General features: G+C 36.7%; 1 protein-coding gene across 1 annotated transcript in view; it reads left to right on the top strand.

The window, feature by feature from the left end:
• Positions 1-4,218: 4,218 nt before the first annotated feature.
• ago (F-box and WD-40 domain protein 7) overlaps positions 4,219-21,204 on the top strand; it is a 126,581-nt gene continuing 109,595 nt past the window's right edge. The window contains exon 1 of the mRNA XM_083126316.1: positions 4,219-4,240. Within this exon, the coding sequence (XP_082982442.1) occupies positions 4,235-4,240 (6 nt within the window). The 5' untranslated portion in view covers positions 4,219-4,234. The remainder of the gene's footprint in view (positions 4,241-21,204) is intronic.

Genomic DNA, 21,204 nt, shown 5'->3' with positions numbered 1-21,204 from the left:
GAAAAATGTGACTCCTTTGCTCCTCCTGGGGGAAAAAAATCTTGTTTGCCCCTCCCTGGAAAAAATCCTGTGGACGTACATGCCAATATTGATTTTAAATTGTTTACTTTCATTATTTAAACAATATCATAATCGTTACAACAATGATGGGAAAATCTGTGATTTAACCTGTTGACGGTTTTTTTGGGGGAAAATGTTGCTTTGTCCTTTAAATGGAGATGATGATAATGACAATAATAATAAAATTAATAATTATTATTATTATTGTTTAGTGAAGTGTACACTTTTTCAAAAATATAAATATATATAATATATTTTAAGACTCGCACACTTTTAAACTCTGCATTTGAAAAATATAGAAAAATTTCAAATGGCTAAAACAAAGATTGCTTGATGACCGAAGTACCAAATAAGCTCTTGGAAGGGTACGTCTACTGGTGACACACCAAGCTGTGCGATACAGACGACATCTGTGTCAAGGAACTCTCAGTGTGTTAATTACTATCGCAATTTTTTTTAAAAAATATAGTTTTTCAAGCATAAGATAAGTTCCGTGAACCCTAAATCCAGTGTGCAAATTAACGGGGGTGGGGTCGGGGATTTGTAACTGGACAATTCACCGAACCAACAGCAGACTGTTTTCCACTAAAGTTTTCATGGAATAGTTCTGATATTTGACATGTATTCAAGTTCACAAGAAACTTGTAGGGAGGTTCACAAGAGAAATTTGGTCCCGTTTTCGGTATTACTAGTTCGATAGCTGTTTTTGTGTATGAGTTTTGGTTTTCCTAGAATGTAAATATATGCACTGTTTCAAAATTACGTGTAAATGTTATCATAAAATTTAATGGCCTAGGTTAGAACAAATGTTCTATTACTATTAGAACCGCCAGGCAATAACTGACCGGTAACATTACAAATTGTCATACCCCCAACCCCCCGAAAAGACCTACCTCCCGAAATGAAATCACAAACACGCAGCTTAGTGTGCATCCTCCCCCCCCCCCAAGCAAAAAGTTTAATTCGCACAGTGTTTTAATGTGAGATCCAAACCATTTGTGCCTCCACCGGGTATCGAACCTGTACAATACGATGTGCGCTTATGATACAGCACCGCTTTGCGTATGTATTAGTTTCGTCTGCGTTTTCTGTTATTTTTCCAGATAATTAAATGCTTCGTTCTCAGCACATAACCTTCGTTATAGTTCCTGGTTTTCAGAATATTTAAAATTATAGCCTAACTTCAAAGTTTCTTCCATAGCATCTACGTATGATCACACGTCACTACTACCTACTACCACAGAGAAGATAATTTTATAACTATCTTCTCTGTGCTCCGAGCGTAAACAAGGGATGTATCCTACATACAGCGGTCCTATTGGAAGCGACACTAGCGCTCAGGTGGTAGGTAATTTTAATTGCGAATAGTGTTGGCGGGAAAAAAAATGCAAAGATGGGGCCTCGAATCTTGACAGTTGATCAGAACAACACATTTCATCTAATCTTTTACACAATACAGAAATATTTGATATGGTCGTTATCGGTGACGAAACGGGGTGTTTTTTCAATTCAACCCGGAAACAAAACGCCAGGGTCTGCAGTGGAATATATCTCGGTCAAAAAAGTAGGCAGTTCAAGACCATGTTTGTGTGTTTCTTCAAACACAAGGAAATAGTTCAATATGAACTCATTTCAGAAGGACGACAAATGGTCAATCGACAGTGTTATTTGGAAGTGCTGACAAAGTTACGGGAGTATGTTAGGAGGAAAAGTCACCTAACACTTGCTTGACAAGTGGATTCTTCACATGACCATGCCGCTGCGCATGATGCGTTAAAGTTCCTGGCTAAGAAATTCATTACAAAAGTGGACTGTATATGCTTTAATCACTTCACATAGCCCCTTTGCATTTTTGGCTCTTTATAACATTACAAAATCCCCTGAAGGGACAAAGATTTGGTAACATTCATGAAATCCAAAGCAACTTGACGTTACTGTGAGGTATTCCCGAAAATGATTAGGGGGGCGAGGGGGGCAGTTGCCCTCACCCCACTTTTAGCCACTTTTGCCCCTCTCACTGTGCTAAACCTTATCTACAAAGGGAAATACACTGTCTTTGCCCCCCCCCCGGTTTTGGAACCCAATCGCCGCCACTGCGTATAGCTTCACAAGGAGAGAGGTTGGAAGCAGAAGCGGCGTAAGGGCCAGGTGACCCGGGCTACTACCCTTCTTAGGGGCGCCAAATGAACGTGCCGTAATCACATACGAAACTGGATATAATGCTTTCACTAGATTGCGCCAAAACATCATTTCTGATTACTCAAGTGTGGCTATTTCTTTGTTTGAGTTTATTTTAAAGTCCACTTTATGCACAAAAAGACTAATCGGGAATGGACCTACAGTTTAATGTGTGATTCAAACCACTATATGCCTCCACCTGCGTGACTATTTGCATTACAAAGAGTTTGATTTATTGTTGACAAGAATAAATTGAAGTTATTGCTGCATAATATAGTAAGTATAGCCTATTGCAAAATCATGTAGCCATTTAAGCTGATAGATTACTGTTATTTTGATGTCATTATGAAGGTATTAAATAAAGACATAGGCTACCTAGAATAAACATGTTCTTTAACAGTAGGCTAATACTTAAACTATGTTCAAAATAAGGTTATTAGATTTCGTCATTAAAACCGTAAATATGCATGTTCTTGTTTTTTTATTGGAGGAAAGTGGAAAGTAGGAGAAGATGGGGGCAGGGTGGAAAGTGGGGGGCAAAAATCCACCTTGCCCGGCTGAAAATTTTATTTTGAGCCAGCTGTGAATAAATTTTAAATTTTAATAAATCCTTTGCACTTTCTTCAAGCGCTCACTTCCTCAAATTCGCGAGTCTCGTAGCGAATGCTCTGTATAAAGCAGTGTGCGAATTAACGGGGGGTTAATTCGCACACTGCTTTATACAGAGCATCACAAAAAAATATCCCAGGCGAAAGTAAATTATTTTTATCCCTGGCAGGGATGTTTTTATCCTCCTCAAAGAAAATGGAATGGAAAGCATATAGTGTCCCATGTCTTAACTATGTAAAACATACAATTGAAAAATATAATTCGTGTACACTAATAGTTCAGTCATCAAAGATTTCCCTGCCGAAAAGTATGCAGCCTTATGGATTAAAGGAGGACAACATTCTCCAACTGACCAACCACAATCAGCCAAGTCAACAGCAGGCTGTTTACCACCTAAGTTTTCATGGCTGATATGTGCTGATATGTTACACGTGTTAAAATGTTCACAACAAACTTGTAGGTAGATTAGGTGGACATTTGATCTTGGTAACAGATATTTGGTCAAACTTTGTGTTACTAGTTCGATAGCCCTTCTTGTGTATGAGTTTAGGTTTTCTTAAAATGCAAATATACTAAGTGTTCCTAAATTACGTGTAAATGTTATCATACGATTGAATGGCCTAGGTTAGAACCGCAATGGAGGGAATAGTTTAGTTTATGCATAGCATATCCCAAAGAAACCTACATCCCAAAATGAAATTGCAAATACGCCACTGAGTGGGCATCTCCATAAAAGCAAAAAAACTTAATTCGTACAGTGGAATAAAGTGCAGAGAAATTGGCTTGTAGAAGTTGGCTCCGTTTAAACAATAGAAACGCAACACATGCCACATACAAATCATTTTCGCTTTCTGTTTGTATGTATGTTTTACTTCATATGTTTAAGTCTAAATAAACATGTAACAGGAATACGGTAATTGCCATATGGCAGCAAAACGTGTGACGAAACGAAGTTTTGATCGTTGTCTTCGCTTGGTTAACCATTCCTGAAATACGTTAAGCCCATTACGCATGCATACGCAACATCAGACGGCAATTCATGTGATCATAAAGGTGCTATGCTGCCCCGTCGGTACACGGTCCACGAGCAAGGAAAAGTTGTGAGACGAAGTTTACCTCAAGCATGAACTAAATAGAATCTACTTCGAGTACAATGTAGAATACAGTCAAATACGTCACGATCTGTGAATTTAACTTGGGCTTTGTTGTCAGGTGGTACGTTTTTCCTTCGGTTGTTTATGATACGAGTTTTAGCGTACTGTAAGTGTTAGGGAAACTTCGTTGCTATTTTGTTCGCTCGTGCTCACTGCAAGATAGTTGTGACATTGAAGGCGGATGTTTTCGTGTGGTGTTCTCCAAATCTAAAGATTCGTTATGAATTGCATTAATGCTGGTAAGTTGCATTTATTTTTCTTTTCTGTGGCGGGATTGTTATCACCAGGGAACGGATTTATATGAAAACACATATTTATGTATGAAGCTGAAATCTGTTATAATTTGTATTACAGTATGTAACATTGATATTCGTACACATAGAATTTCGGAGGAAAAAATGTCATATCTACTAGTAAATATATATAATCATTTTCATATGTTCCTGGAAATTAATGTTAATGAAGGTTTCACCAACAAATGTCAATAAAAATGTATGTTCAAAGTTTATAAACAGAGCATATAATTTGTGTGAAAAGAGAAAAACACGCTGTTTCATGCAACATTGTTATTCGTACAGGCAAGAGTTTCAATCTTCCTTGCATACAGCGCCAGCGCTATTCGGGCGATTTCGTGCAATTTGCAACTTCGTAACAAGTTTGAACATGCAGGCGCGCTCCCCGTCAAGCAGAATGCTGGCGTAGGTATTGTTGTAGGCCTATCGTCTATCTTTCAGCGTGTTCGAAATGGGCAAGGTGAAGGAACTTAGTTCCGATCTGAAGGATGTTATTATCAATTTGGCCCTTAGAGGTTATTCGTTAAGAAAAATTGGATAGTCAATAAATCACAATCCGCAGTTCAATACATAGTAAACAAATTTAGAGAGGAATGTTCAACACAGAATGTGCCGAGAGAACCAAAAGAGAGACGGATGAATAAACGTGATGATTATTTTAAAAAGAGTGCGACAAAACCTCCGACTAAGTGTTCCTCAGTTACGACCGTTAGTAGAAAATGTTGCTGGCAAGATGATGTCCGATCAAACTGTTCGACGTGTCTTGTGGAAGCATGGATATCATGGCAGAATACCACGAAAGAGGCCGTATGTAAATAAGGTGAATCGCAGGAATAGACTTTCATTCGCGAAAGAGCACATCCACAAGGACCAGGAATTTTGGGATAGTGTCATATGGTCAGACGAGTCCAAGATTAATATATACGGGTCAGATGGGATAAATGGGGTCTGGAGAAAATCAAATAAAGACAATTATCACATTAACTCAGTTCCAACAGTTAAACATGGTGGTGGGTCATTAATGATTTGGGGCTGTTTGTCGCCCAAAGGTGTTGGTACCATCCAGTTTATTGATGGTATCATGGATGCATATGTCTATTTGGACATATTGAAGACCAATGTAAAGTAGAGTGCCCAAAAAATGGACATGCCGCCTATCTACAGATTCCAACAAGACAATGACAGTAAGCATAAGGCGCGAGTTAACATTAATTGGCGAATATGGAATGTGCCCAAACTACTACAAACACCAGCTCAAAGTCCAGACTTAAATCCCATTGAGCATTTATGGGTAATTTTGAAGAGGCGAGTCCATAAAGCAGTCGTCAAGTCCAAACAAGAGCTGAAAACTGTTGTGCGAGCCGAGTGGAATAAAATAAGCTCTGAAACATGTCCGAAACTGGTTAATTCTATGAAGAACAAGTGTCAAGCAGTAATTAAAGCCAAAGAATACGCATCAAATTATTAGAACTGCCAGTCAATTTGCTCTGAATATACTTTTTCTTTTATATTATTAAGTGTACGAATAGAAAAGTTGTACAAAAAATGGCATATTTCTCTTTCAGTTTCATTTAATTTATTATTGTCATTGGTTATACAGAATTTGGGTAAGATTTTATGTTCCTAATGATATTAGTTATTGAATTGTAAAGAAACAATTTCAAAAGAGTGTATTTCCTCTCAGATATTAGAGCATTTTCTTTGAAAATCCGTGTGTACGAATAAGAATGTTACATACTGTATCTTTGCGCATTATGCACGTAGACTCGAAACATTCAGTTTCTACTTTCCATATTCGTAAATTTTTAAAATTATTATTCTTAATTTTTTCTTATTTTACGTGCAGGCTTACATTCCGGCAACACACTGTTGGAATTTTCTGTCTACCAAAGTAGTGGTAATAGTACGTTTTTAAATCGCGTGGATCCCACTTTAAACTGTAGGTTCAGTCCCGATTAGCCTTAGAGTGCATAATGTAGACTTAAAACACCAAATCAATCAATCAGGAATATAGCTTGTCTTGTAATGGAGCTTTACTATAAAAACTTCATATTGATTTCATCAAAGCGCCAAGGACATATCGTAGTAAGAAAGTACTGCGAGCGAAGCGAGCAAGAAAATTTTTACATTCATTTCATTGCAGGCTTTGAAGAATATTAATTTAATGGGGTGTCAATACTTTCTTAAGATCCCGAGATATTTAGTCTTTTCCTTTTTCAGCTTTTCCTATGGCACATTCGGGGTAGAAAACGTGTGGATGCGTTAAATAAAGTCTCCAAAATGTAATGTTTGAACTCTCTCTCTCTCTCTCTCTCTCTCTCTCTCTCTCTCTCCACTACAGAAATCCCTTGATAATCTAAGATATAACACTTTATCAAGAGCTTTCTATCTCCCCATTTAAATTTTATACTCAATCCTACCACCAAAATTTCCATGCCAATTTTAGACTTACTGTTAATATTGAAGAGTGGATATTGCCTCCTCCAAATAATTAATTCTCAGTCTCCACACCACAATTTCCGCAACAGTCTAAGACATTAGTAATACACAAGAATTGGATACCCCCTTCAATTTAATGCTCAATCCCACTCTAACTAAAGTACTTGCCATAATCTAAGACCCAGAGTTGGATACTGTCCCCCCTAAGTTTAATTCAGATTCCCCCTTAAAACCCACGTGTCAATTAAGGCGTAGTATGTAAGAGTTCATATCCTCCCTCGATAATGCCCTAAACACTTTCATATCCTCATCTCATGGGTTAAATATAGTGCATTTAAGGTGTTAAATTTTTACATGTATTTTGGAAAAGATATAAACGTTGAATTTTATATTATTTGAAAGGAAAAAATCCCCCCAAAAAAATCTCAATGGCACAACCTGCGCCATAAAACCCCCCCGTGAGCACCATACGGGGCGACATACCACGTGTTCCTGTAGCGAGTCCGTGAGGTCTTCACTGAACGAAGGTTTATTAAGATTTGTGTCCACCTTGTTCTGCTGATCTTTTGTCTTTCAACATGTCAGTATTTCCTTTGTGGACACTTCAAGAGCACGGTGTACGAAACAAATCCACGTATAATACAGTCATGGACGTCCGCAGAATTTCTTGCAGGGAGAGGCAAGCAGTTTATTTTTTTCCATGGAGGGGGAAAATGCTTCAGTTATAAGTTCTCATTTTCCTGCAACGTCCTTGCATTAATTAAGATATATTACTGTGACTAAAATGAAGTTATATGTGTGAAACAAGGTGGATTCATTTAAATCAGGTGGTTTTTTTTTTAAAAAAATCGCTGATCTAAATCACTTTAAAGAAATAATTTATAGAATAATGTACACAAGGAATTTCTAGATATCAGAATCCCTTTTGGAGAAAGTACATTAATCTCGTAATTATTTAATGGTGTTTATTAGCCTCTAAGAAATGAAAAACAAAAAGACGACAAAATACATCCATCATATGTACGCACTGAATAGGTGAAGCTCATACGAAAGGAAATGTAATATGTAATATGTAAACTGTGAACACTTACATTTATCTTAATAATTTTTAAAGGCAAAAATAGCATACTTTTGTGCATAAAAGTATACAAAATACTAATCATGTTAATATAATTAAACTGTAAACATGGCGGCTGATATTTCGCAAACTATCATTAAAATAATGTTCTATTTTCACTGGAAGAAAATTTACAGAAATTATTATAGTTTCATTAACACAATTAACAACACTTCCACGTTAGGTTCACGTATAGACTCCGGGCCGCCGATAGAAAACGCGAGGCCCTGTGCAAACTACACTTGCGAGGCCCTAATATTATGCAAATTTAAGAATATGAAAAATATGCACACCTTCAATTATTCGTAAAATTCTGCACTACAACCAACGTCACCATTACCCTTCCTCCACCTAACGCACTTTCCGATTGCGTAGTGATAACGTCGTTCCCTTATAATCGAGGGTTCCAGAATCAATACTAGTAATGGGTCGAATCCCATTTTTAAATTTATAGGTACAGTCTCAATTAGCCTACAGACAGACGTATTTGTGCATAAAATGAACTTAAAAGTGATCTCAAACTCCACCCCCTCCTTTCAACACAAAGACTTCGTAAACCACCGACGAAACTTGGCAGCACGTAGAGGACATCACGACGAACAGTTTTTCTTAACTTTTTGATAGTTCCGTTCTCGTTTCGGCGCTACCACCCTCGAAGAACAATGTATCTCCACAGCTACCCCCAAGATTTAAAAACATCCATCCCACTAACAATATCCATTTCGAGCCCTGATCTTTACACATTGATGTTCTGAAAGTATGGACATTTCATGTAGTATACTATGGTAGAAGGAATTTCCTTCAGAGAACACAAATACAATGAAGAGAGGGCCTCCTCGATGGCGCAGTGGTAGGGTCGTTGCCATGTAATCAAGGGATCCCAGATTCGATACCCGGTGGAGGCTCGTAGTGGTTCGGATCCCACTTTAAACTGTAGATCCAGTCCCGATTATCCTTACTGTGCATAAAGTGGACTTAAAACACCAAATCAACAATAACAATGAAGAGAAAACAATCTAGATTACCTCTCATATGTAATTTATATTGCTCCTTTTACGTAACAAAGTTGTCAATCACATCACCGAAATCGAATTTTTACGTCATATACTATGGCGAGAGAGTATGGTTTTGGAAATATTTCCAGCAGGGTTGTTAAAGGCCCAGGAATTTTAAATAAATTCAACTCCGGTCCAAGATAGAAAATCTTCAAGCGTAGGCCTAAATGGGTTCTGGACCGTAAAGAACCTTTTTATCTGCAAAGTATTTCAATTTGGTTCAGGAATCTTTTGTCCAGATCAATTTAAATACGGTACAGGAACTTTTTTTCAGGATGAATTTAAATATGGTCCAGGAACCTTTTGTTTTCGAATAAATACCTTTTTTCCGGATCAGTTTAAATACGACCCAACAACCTTTTTTTCAATGAAACAATACGCAACTTCGACCGAAATTAAATTGTGTAAGAAAGAAGGTTCTGGTTCTGTTGCGGAACCCAATAGAACCATTACCTTCTCTATATGAAAGCCTAATGGCTTGGTCCGGTCACGTGACTAAGCGTCATCAACTGGAGGCGAGATAGCCGCCATGTTTCATTTGCTTCTTCGTAATCGATGTTGGACCTTTTTAGTGAATATGGAATTGCATTGCAAATTTAAAAACTGTAATCGACTGTACATGACGTGTAAATATGCTTAAATGTGCAAGAGGTATGGTGTATAAGTGTTGTGTGCTCAATTGCAAAGGCAATTATGATGAAAAATGTAAGAGTAACGTTCACATTTCTTCAAGGTGTTGCTGAAAATGAGAAATGTTTAGGAAAATTCCAAGTGATTCGGTCCCTACGAAAAGATACAAGTTAAGTAACAAAGGTTTTATAGTCATAAATAAATAAGAGGAATAGTTTGATGTAAAGATTTCATGTGTACGGAATAGGCATCTAATATACTCTTAAATGTAGTCAGGTTTTATCTTTCGTCAACAATCTTTTTTTAGAAATACATAATTTACCCTGAATTAGCTACAAACATTGGTTAACGTTACGATACCTTGTTCCTTATGATCGCAAAATAATTTGTTTCAAGATTTAGTCAACGTTTAAAATATTACGATCGTGTCTATCAAAGCAGTTTGTTAGTGTAAATTTTATGCAAGCATTCGATAACATATTCATATTATTTACACAAATTTTCAGTTTCAAAATATGCTTAATGAAAAAAAGCTATACAACTGGGCAAAGTTGACAGTTGTGTACATTTACATTCTTATTTACCCCGCTTTTATGCTTCTTTAGGCTAATCGGAGGCTAATGGAAGATACGAGGTTATGCATTCAAATACTAGGGTACGATGTACAAGAACTTCGATGAAATATTCGTGTGTAAAATTATCCAAGAATATATTACTTATGTTTCAAACACAAATGTTTTCACACAGAAAGCATTTTGTTACCTAGCTACGTTAATATGAACTACAAATGTATTAAATTTTATAAAACTGTTTCACATGAACAGCTTTTTATTTTTTGTCTTTGTGAAGCTTCAGTGTTCGTAACTTTGATTATTAAATCAGTGATAATGTTTACTGTTTCATAATTTATTAACATTCTTCACGATATTATTAACATAGTGTAAAAACAGTGTAAGGAAATATTCCAAATGATTATTTCTCAAGTGAACGCTAAGATCAAAATATTAATCTGCCTTTTTTCAATGAAAATGTTGAAACTCTTAAGTTATTGTCACAGATCTTACTAACGACAATGAAAAGATTCAATTTGTTTATTATCTTTCGTTCAATAAACTCAATAGGTTCTAAATTACAATGTGACAAATGAGTTAGGTTTAATCTTTATTCACAGAAATGTAACATTGCCCTTGTACCAATTTCTTTCGCTTTTGCTGCAAGGATATAGAAATTAAGTTTTTGTATTGAGATTCTATAGCTACACAGAATATCTGCATTGTCTGGTTGATTAATTTTGGGTAAAGTTAAAGACAATTTAATTAATTAGGTAACTTGGAAAGTTTACGGTCATCCTAACATGCAGGATTTTGATTTAAATCAATTGATTTTTACATACAAAAGTTCATACAAAAGCTGTTCCGAGTTTTACTTTAGCTGACAAATATTCTCGATAATATTTTTCAAATACATACAATGTTTAAAATTTTCCACCATGAAGTTTCTAACGGTTTTCAACTCTTTCTTTGTGTTATGGTAGGAATTTTTGTGGTGGTCATAGTTACTTCCTGAATGAAATTGTTGGTGTAAATATTCAATATTATACTTTTTTCTTCTAACTATATTCGTCGAGAGGGTAAATGTCAAATTTAACTTCATAAAATAAAGAAATATACCTTAATTCTCTACGATAAAAATACGATAAGGGATTTACAGCGATAAGACGATCGCCTCCAGATGGTGACGTCTTGACTGAGCGCTGTGGCCTGAACCTCAAGATGGTCTTGATAGAACCCACAGAATTTAGGGGTTCCTGGACCTTTAACAACTGGGGTTTCCAATGGGTGGAGGGAAATTTCAGGCACTGCTCCTGAAGTATCGGAATATTTATGTAACTTATAAAGTCCCCCACTTAACGGCGGCCCTGTAGATTGGAAAGAGGGACTCATAATTAATCTGTACATGAGACAAATAGTTAAACTGAGAGTAGAAGAAGAAATGATGGAGGGAAGTGAAATTTGGGGACAAGGAATCTGCTGTTCACCTACAATATTCAACATTGGTAAAATACTTTTTAAGAATACGGCGGAGGGGTGGTTGTGGGAGGTAATAATAGGAAGATGAAGAGTAAAATGTATAAGATTTGCGGATGACATGGCTTTACTAGAACACGAGAGGACATTGAATACTTGAATGCCCACTGTGAGCATTCGGGATGAAAATAAATGTAATCAAGAGTAAGGGTATGGTTATTTGGAAGGAAACAAAGAAAATTAATGTCCCAAAGTAAAGAAAAAATTGACCCAAGATGTATCATTAGCATTGACATGAGCTGCACTCATGAAGTAAAGTTGTGAATAGCAGTGGCAAAAGAAGTCATTAATGAAAGTGTGGACCTTTGGACAAAGAACCAAGACAACGACTAATGAATTTTTGGATGAGTGGAGTGTAGCGTTTATGGTGAAGAAACCTGAGCTCTATGAAGAAATTAAGAGGAGCGACTAGAAGCTTTCAAAATGTGACCATGGCGACGAATGGAGAGTGTGAAATGGATAGACGAAGTAAGAAATACAAGTATGTTGGATGGAGTTGGTGATAGAAGAGCAATGCTGTAAGTGTTCAAGAAAAGGTAAAGACATTGCTTTGGCAACTGACTAAGAAATAACTGCTTACTAAAAGACTACTTAAGATTCACTTCATCAGCCAATGAATATGTTCAATGAGTTTCTGACTTCGTTGAAATTATCTTTCACTCATAGGCGTGCGCACAGGGAAGGCAATTGCCCCCCCTAATCATGGATGTCCGCAGATTTTTTCCACGGAGGGACAAGAAAGGTATTTTTCCATGTGGCATATTACCCCGATAATAGTGTTGCCCCCTCAAAAAAAACAAAAAAAAACTTGAATTTGAAATTATCTCATTCCTGCATCCCTATTATAATAATTATAATGTAAATTAATATGACTGGAATCAAATTATATGTGTGAAATATATACTTCTAGGTTGACATTCGTTTTCTAAGGGGGAGGTGTGGCCATCCTTGCCCCCCTTCCAGACGTCCATGCCCCTACATTATGATAGTTTCATCTAGAAATTTAGTGTAGAGGAATGTTATCGCCGTTATTAAACGTTATTATACTACTCTTAAAGAAAATCAAGTATTTTCAAGCCGATGAATGATCAAAGCAACTATGGGACAAAGGGGTGCTGTGGCGCGACCAAAGGGGGCATGGGGGCATTGCCCCCAATCTTGGACTTAAATCAATTCTATGGGTGGCAAGGGAGCAAACATTGAAGTAAAAGAAGCAAGACTAGCAGAATCTAAGAGTACCAGGACAAGAGGATACTCAAGATGGTATTAATTTTCACGTCTTGCATTATTTCTTCCAGACGACCAAGAGCACCTGCAGGGGGCCAGAGAGGGACAATTGCCACCTCGATTTCAATTTTTTTTCGAGAGTTGGCCCTGGGCGCGGAACGATCTCAATGAAAACAATGTAAAAGATAATACCATGCTGTCCCATGAATTTTCTTGCGCCATATTAAATCAATATTGTTTTCAGTTTGCAAAGATTTAGAAAAAAAAAAAATTCTTCCTCGCTTCGCTCGCAATTTCGTCGTTTCCTCTAATGGATGCATTGTAAATTACCAGAGACAGAAGTAAGAATAACTAAGTACTTCAGGCTGTTGCTGCTAAAACAGTTTTGTCTTAAATCCATGATCAATTGTTCGGAGGGATTTTACAGACAATTTCAGAGACAATTTATATAACTTGTTTGTTGGTTTGTTATGGGGCGGATGAATTAATTCTGTACTGTATTTACAGTAAATTTTATATATATATATACAGCCATCCATGCGATAAAACTAAAACAGTGAGATAAAATGAGGTTTTCCTTCCCGACTGAGCTCTCATCAAGGCACGGAGACAAGCCAAACGCATCCCTTTAGAAGTAACACACAATGACATTTCAGCTGGTGGTAATGATCGAGCTGAACTATTCAATCTAACATTTCAAAATAATTTTGTTTCAATTGATGTTTTAGATCATCCGCCTATCAAATCTATCTGCTCTCACTCTCTTTCTACCGTCTTTACAGAACCAGGTGAAGTCTTGCACTTCCTTACATCCTTTTCTTCTCACCGAGCATCTGGACCAGACAATATTCCTACTATTTTCCTTCAAAAAACAGCTCACTCACTAGCTACTCCTCTTGCAATGTTATACAATAGGTGCTTCTCTGAAGGCTGCTCTCCCACTCAATGGAAGAAAGCAAATATCATTCCTATTTTTAAATCTTGAAATGTTAACGATACTACATGTTATAGGTCCATTTCTCTCCTTTCCACACTTGCTATTTATTGTCTGTGAAAAAATTCTGAAAAAAAAAGACTTCTGAAATTCGCATCCCCTTACATTAACCCAGCACAACACGGCTTTCGTCCAAATTCTTCATGCCTTACCAATCTATCTTCTATGCAATCCTGTGCCATAAACGCAATTACTAATCGTAATAAGTTAGATGTTGTTTACTTTGATCTGTCCAAAGCTTTTGATTCAGTGGATCACCATTATTTACTGCATAAATTACCTAACAGATTTAACATCACTGGAAACACGTTAAAATTAGTGAAAGACTATCTAAGAAATAGACAACAACGCGTTATACTTCCTGGAACTCATTCTAACTGGCTTCAATAACCCGAAAGCACTTTCCATTTACTTCAAGACATTTGTGTCCCCCATTCTAGAATATTGTTCATCAATCTGGAACATGGCTGCCCATTCTCATACCTCCAAGATCGACAGTGTTCTCAGCTTTTTCCTCTCCATCGTTCGATATAGAGTGTCTGCCCTGAGACACCTGCCTAAGAGAGATCTGCTGTAAATCTGCATATTGACACTCCAGAAACTCGTAGATACATTGCAGATATGAAATTGTTATATAAGATCATAAATGGAAACTTAAGATGCAGCATCCCACTCCACGAACTCTCACTCAGAGTGCCTAGACATAAAACACGTAGTAAGGAAACTTTCCACACTACAACTCCCAGGCTCTCACTCATACAACGTTCACTATTCGATAGGCTACCGAATCAGTTCAATATAATCTCCAACCAAATAAATATATTCACCTCATATTCATTTTTTATCAGCAACATAGAAAAAATTGTACATAAGTAATGCTTTTGTGAAACTGATATATTTAACTTGGTACTTTTTTGGCTTGTTTTATTTTTGTTTATTTTATGTTATACTTTCTTTTATGTTTTAATCTTAGTCTATTGTTTTACTGTTGTTTCTTTCTGGTTTAAAATGGCTTCTGCTGTACTGGAAATTTCAATTAATAAATAAATAAGGCGTTTGCACCTCCAAATCAGAGGGTCTGCGCACGCTTATGCTTTCACTTCAGAAGCTGAAAATTTCCCAGCAGAGGGAAAATTTACTTCCTTCAATATGTTCGGCGAAAGGGGATTCGGCAAAACGAAAATTCCCCTTTTACCGAAAATTTTGCTTGGTTGAGATATTTGTCTCTGGGGCATTCGGCGAAACGGCAGTAAACCTCTTAGGGCGCCAAAATATCTAGCTACGGGGCAGAACTTCAATCTTTAAACATCCATTAAGTGTGCGAACTTTCAATGTGCTCAATGTATTTAACAAAGTTGCAGGTATATTAGTTTGCAGCTAGCGTAGTGGCGTAAATCCATCGTTTTCACGGTGTTCTACCGACATTTTTCTAGATTTTGGTAAGTTGTTTCTTGGTATAAGAAAGATATTTATGTTGCAACATACCTAGAACAGCGGCAGATCCAGAAAGTTACAGTCGGGAGGGGCGAATCAATTCTACGCTACATTTGTGCTGTTCTTTATATTTTTGTACTTTTTCCGATGCACAAATACTCTGTATCAGAGACCACTGCTGAATGTTCAGTTTTTGTGCGTTGGGTAAAAGAATATCGCTAAGCAACCTGAAGTTCTACCATTTGCAACCCGGGCACAACCCGATGAAAGCAACTACTGAAAGAACTAAATTTTATGTTTTATTTTGAGAATAATGGAAGAACAAGTAGGCGGAAAATAAAACTGATTTTTATCAACAATGCTAAAAAATTTAAGCACACTGAGCTGTAGCCAGTTATCGAAAATGCCACTAAACAAAAGTACAAACAATGGTGATGAAAGAAAGATAGCAGCCGCTGATATTTGTATAAATCGCCGCCACTACAGGAAAGTAAATGGAGTGCCTGTTGAATACACTTCAATATCTAACATGTTACGCTCAAAGTGACGACATTGTTTTAATAGCATAATATAATATAACATTTCATTAGGTTGACAATAAGTTTTGAAAAAAGGGGTGTTGAAGGGAGTGCAGAAATAAGTTACGGGGTGCGTAAGCATCTCTTCGCACCCCCCTGGCGCCGTCCCTGCTTCCCACATTTGAAAATACATGGAAAGCTACCAAGTGTGAACTGATTTTTTTTTTAATTTCTTGGGTTATAAGAACTGTAAAATGCATAATCAAATAATTATTTTTAATTTCTCTGCATCATACAAAGGATGTCATTTCTTAAAGACAATTTAAAACATGTAAATACTTTTCTTACAAAGCACAGTAAAATTTGAAAACTTTCCACCTAATCATTATCATCTTGCTTGTTACCATGTTAATAACATTCATTTTCAGCCACAATATTTGTTGGGTAAATATGTTGTAACAGCCATTGGAACGAGTTGTCCAGATGTCCATCTCCCAGTCTGTTTTCGAACATTTTTTTTATATAAAAAAATCATTCTTCATGTTCGAGAAAGAAACATCACAGATGTAAGTAGAGCTGACCAACGCCTTCGCTCCTAGTGCAATTCGAACCAAAACAGGATACTTTTACTTGAACAGAAGAGGCCACAGTAAGACTTGTGTTGTTACTGTGGGCCTGTGATGAGCCGAGTTTTTTCAGCTTATTTTCAAACAGAGAAAGTTTTTGACATCACATCCGGTAAGATTCACTTCTAAAGTCTGAAGTTTCCTTGAAAATGCCTGCACATTTGAAATATTTTCTGCCAAGTCCTTATCCTTGCCCTGAAGTTGGTAATTAAGTTCGTTCAGGTTTTCTGTTATGTTCACCAAGAATGCGAAATCCTGCAACCAGACCGGATGTTGAAGTTGAGGGTATAGTTCACCACGTTCTTTAAAGAAACTCCACAATTGCAGGCTGCACTTTACTGAAACTTGCATAACTCTTCCTCTACTCAACCATAATACCTCATTGTAAAGCAGCAGGTCACCACCATATTGGGAATAGAATTAATCAGTCAGCGCCTTGAATAAGCGTCTGTCCTCTCATTTATTTACAATCTGCACCACAAGTTCCATAGTGTTATTTAATCTCTAGAACTTTCCACACAGTCCTTGTTGGTGAATAATACTGTGGTAGGAAACAAATTTGGGAAAACATTCAACCTTGTGGTCATTTAGCGTTCCCGATCATAGCTGGAGCACCATCTATTGCCAAACGTACCATTTTGCACACATTTATTCTATGAGGATATAAGTACTTTAATCTTTGAATGCATGCATAACCTGTCCCGTAATATGCCATTTTAGAGAGTGGATCTTCAGCAGCTATTCTTTTGTTTTGGAATCACTAAAAGCCATCCTCATAAAAGCAGCCAATTGACCATTACCAAGCACATCTGTATATTCAGAAGTGAAACTATCGACAGGTATCGATAGAATAGCTGAATAGATTTTATGGAAGAAATTATTTTACTTTTATTTTTTAAATTAACCACCGCGCCAGCAGCGTCTATAAAGGTTTATTTTATCATGTCCCCTTCATAGAATGGTTTCTTCTCTTGAACAATATCTTGAGACACCGCAGGATTGCTTTGCACAACAAAAGACACTTTTAAGAAATAATCCTCCTTCCACTCCGAATGAAAATAGTGAGTCTTCCGTATTTTTTTCACTTGCACTTCCGATTATGGTTTCAACCATCATACTAGCACAAGATACATTGCTTCAAAGAAACCACAATTCCTGGAAAGTATACACGAGACACACGATTCATTTGTACTATGAAACCACTACCACAACAAGACTACATGCTCGGAACTCAGCGGAATGTAGGTGGGTTCAATCAGTACAAAGTTTCGTTCAAACATTTTTTCGCTTATCTTTGAATACATGAATACAATAAAAATAAAATTGATTTTTCTGTGTTTAGGATTTTTCAAATAAATAAACACAGTGTATTCTAACCAAATCCCTTACGAGCTACTGATAATTGCCCCGCGAGCTATCGGTAGCTCGCGATCGACGGTTTGGCGATCATTGTTCTAGAGATTATAGTATCCATTATTTAGCAAAAATAGGGTCCGGGCTGGAATGAATGGTTATTATTGTGTACTGTTATTATAATTCCTCTCATTGCCACTCTAAACTGTACGATCAGATATGAGGAGTAAAATGAATGAACAAAAACCTATTATCACAAGACATCTCGGGTTCGATCCCTCTTGAGGCATATTGCACATTGCTTCGGATCCAAATTAAAACTGTAGATTCAGTTCCGATTAGCCTATCATGAGCATAAAGTGGGCTTAAATATAACTTTAAACAATATTCTCGAGCCCGCGTCTTCAAAAATATTAGGCATAATAATATATATAAAAAAAACTAGCAGTTGGGAGGGGTTATCGCCCCTCTCGCCCTCACAGTGGATTGCGCCTGGCCTTGAATTGACAAGATTGACATGTTTTGCGTGTATTATTGGAATAGTAGTGTATTTTTCAGATGAAAAATTACGATTTTGGAAATCCTCATGATGATATCTGATTCATAGATCATGTGGTATGCACAGATCTTGTGTATAACGCCGTTTTTAGACGAAAGCATTTTCCTTAGCATTTTTCTTAACATTTATGCTAGGACCAAAATGCTACCGTGTAAAGTGAGAAATGTTATGGCATTTCAGATGCCATGGCTTATTTCATGGCATTTCTCAAGGATAGAACCGGCTCTATTTCCGTAGCATTTTTCTTAGCATAACCAATCAGGAGCGACCTCTAGGTTACGAGTGCAGTTATAATGGCGGCCGCGTGAGATGTAAACAACGTATCACTTCACACTTTTAAAAGACGACAACTATTCACCGAGAGGAATATCTCTTCGTTTTAAATGGTTTTAGGTAGCGAAGAACGGCGCTGATTAAATACACAATTTACAACGTTTACTGTACACGTATGGGAGAATATTTTAGCTTTTTCAATTGTAAACACCATGCACGCAGCATAGACGGTGTAACTCGACGTGCCTCTCGTGCTGTATGCATTATGGTACATAGTAATTGCAACAGCTAACCGAAATATTCCATGAAATGCTTTCGTGTAAAGCACTATCTCTTATAAGATTTTTGGAAGCATTTACGTATCATTTACCTGTATGCTAGCAAAAATGTTAATGGAAATGCTTTCGTCTAAAGCCGGCCTAAGACAAATATGCAACAGCATCCATGTACACCGATGATGCGTTCAAGTAATTACCTCGGATAATATTTGTTTGTATTTTTCTTGTTTCATTTCGCCTTTCTGCCTGAGGAAGGCAATCTATATCCAGGGAGCAGATATTTCACATAGCGAGCCGAAAAGAATCAGCTAAATGCTTATTTTCTTCCACTTAGGAAGGACTCGTGCAACAGCACGCCTGTCTCCATATTTGCGCCAAACTTTTGTTCAACAACAGCTCGCAGACGAGAAACCGTTCAGTATACCTTCATATCACTTCATCAAAGCGTCAAACACTTATTTTGAGCCTCCTCGATTGCGTAATAACTTTGTCGCCTTGTAATCAAGGTGTCTCGGGTTCGATTCTTGCTGGAGGCATATACTGGTTCAGATTGCATTTTAAACTGCAAGTCCAGTCGCGATTAGCCTATAAAGTTCCTAAGGTGGACTTGAACCTCAAACTCAATAACCATCTATTTCAGCACGACCAGCTTTATTCCAGGTCGGAATCCTGAAAATTGGCAACGATGTTCCGCCGGCTTAAAAATCAAGCAACATAGTATCATATAGCGCGAATAGTGAAATTCATGTTATTTGCTAGCATTTCGGAATGACATTCGAATCTCTTTAACAACTAAATATTTAAATGATGGAAGATCTAACACACTGGCTTTAAGTTCTAAAGTAAGACGTACAAAGTAGTTATGGATGCGATAAACCAGCATGGGCGAGTATCACATTAAGAGTTTAAATAAATCTTATGTACGTACATATTTCTCTACGTCTTCATTTTAGCAGTCTATGACATAATTGTCAAGATTTTGTTCAACGGATAATACGTTGTAATTACGATGTGCGTATGTACAAATATTTGTTTTATGTGCATATAGCCCATATGTACAAGGCTAAAATAATGTCGAGTGATGGTGACTATGCACTCCTGCTAGAAAGTGGATAATTTTGCATGGTTTAGAAATTAGAAGGTGTTACATTTCCGTTGTCTTTCACTTGCGGAGATATGCTACAGTGAAGGAATTAGTGATTTTGTTTTCTACTGCTTTTATTAGATTAGGCCTGTTCAGTTTTATCACAGTCTGTGGTTTTATGTTCTTACAGTTTTGTTTGAGTTTGTATTGTTTGAAGTTTCCCGAATTTTTGTTTGAATGTTGTAGTTTAACCCTTGTGCTTAATACGAGTAAAAGCTAAGCGTGTGGTGCCTCATTCACACAACTTTTTCAGCGTGGAATTTGCTTTTTGCGTAAACATGTTTTAAGCCTCTATGTCATGGTTATGCGTAGTTCTTCGACGTCGCTGATTTATTTTGCACATGATAATTATAAATATTAATGACATCAATATTGGATATTTTATATATTTGATGATTCACGACATGTGAAAAGTACGGAATGCTCCGTGAAATGCTGGTATGCGGCTCAGAAAATGTGATGTATATTTTTAACAACTTAATAACATACTGCTTTACTTATGAAAAATAACGATGAATACAATAGCTAATAGAGTTTGAGCGAATGAAGTCATTCGTAGCAACATATCGCGGGGCCCTGGGCGAGATCAGAATGCGAGGTCCCAATCCGTTCTTTAAATTTGAAATCTCAAAGTGAATACATACAATAAATACAAAATCTTCAGGCATACGTCAGCAAAGGTGTTATGAAATTTATTTTTAAGGTATTACGAATTTCTTCGAATTCCAGGCATACATTTTTTTCGGTTCTTTGATCTTGAAAATTTATATGAACTTTGGATTCAATGGCGTATTGATCCGAGAATATATGTATAAACAGGGGTAATAATATACAAGATGTCTGAAAATTTTTACCTGGCGTCTGAATTTTACAATTCAGTGCCAAAAAAGTTTTTTTAAAAAAAATATTTCTAGTTCGCTTATGGAACTTTTCATTGCCGTTTTTTTTTAAAATAATATTTTTGTTAAATATGTTATATATTTTAAGTAGTCTACTTAGATTGGTGCACCGAAAGAAACAATCATGTTGTAGATTATGAATATGTATGAGTTTATAAGCGACATGGGGAGTCTGAATGTGTTCGAACCTATTGCTGCCAATTTATTTATTACAGACGATGTCCTCTGAGGTTTGTTTGGTTTGGTTTGATTTGGTGTTTGAAGTCCACTTTGTGCA

The sequence above is a fragment of the Lepisma saccharinum genome, chromosome 8 (genome assembly GCF_977018435.1).
Source record: "Lepisma saccharinum chromosome 8, izLepSacc3.1, whole genome shotgun sequence".
NCBI classification, from domain to species: Eukaryota; Metazoa; Arthropoda; class Insecta; order Zygentoma; family Lepismatidae; genus Lepisma; species Lepisma saccharinum.
This window is presented reverse-complemented; position numbering and strand designations above follow the sequence as displayed.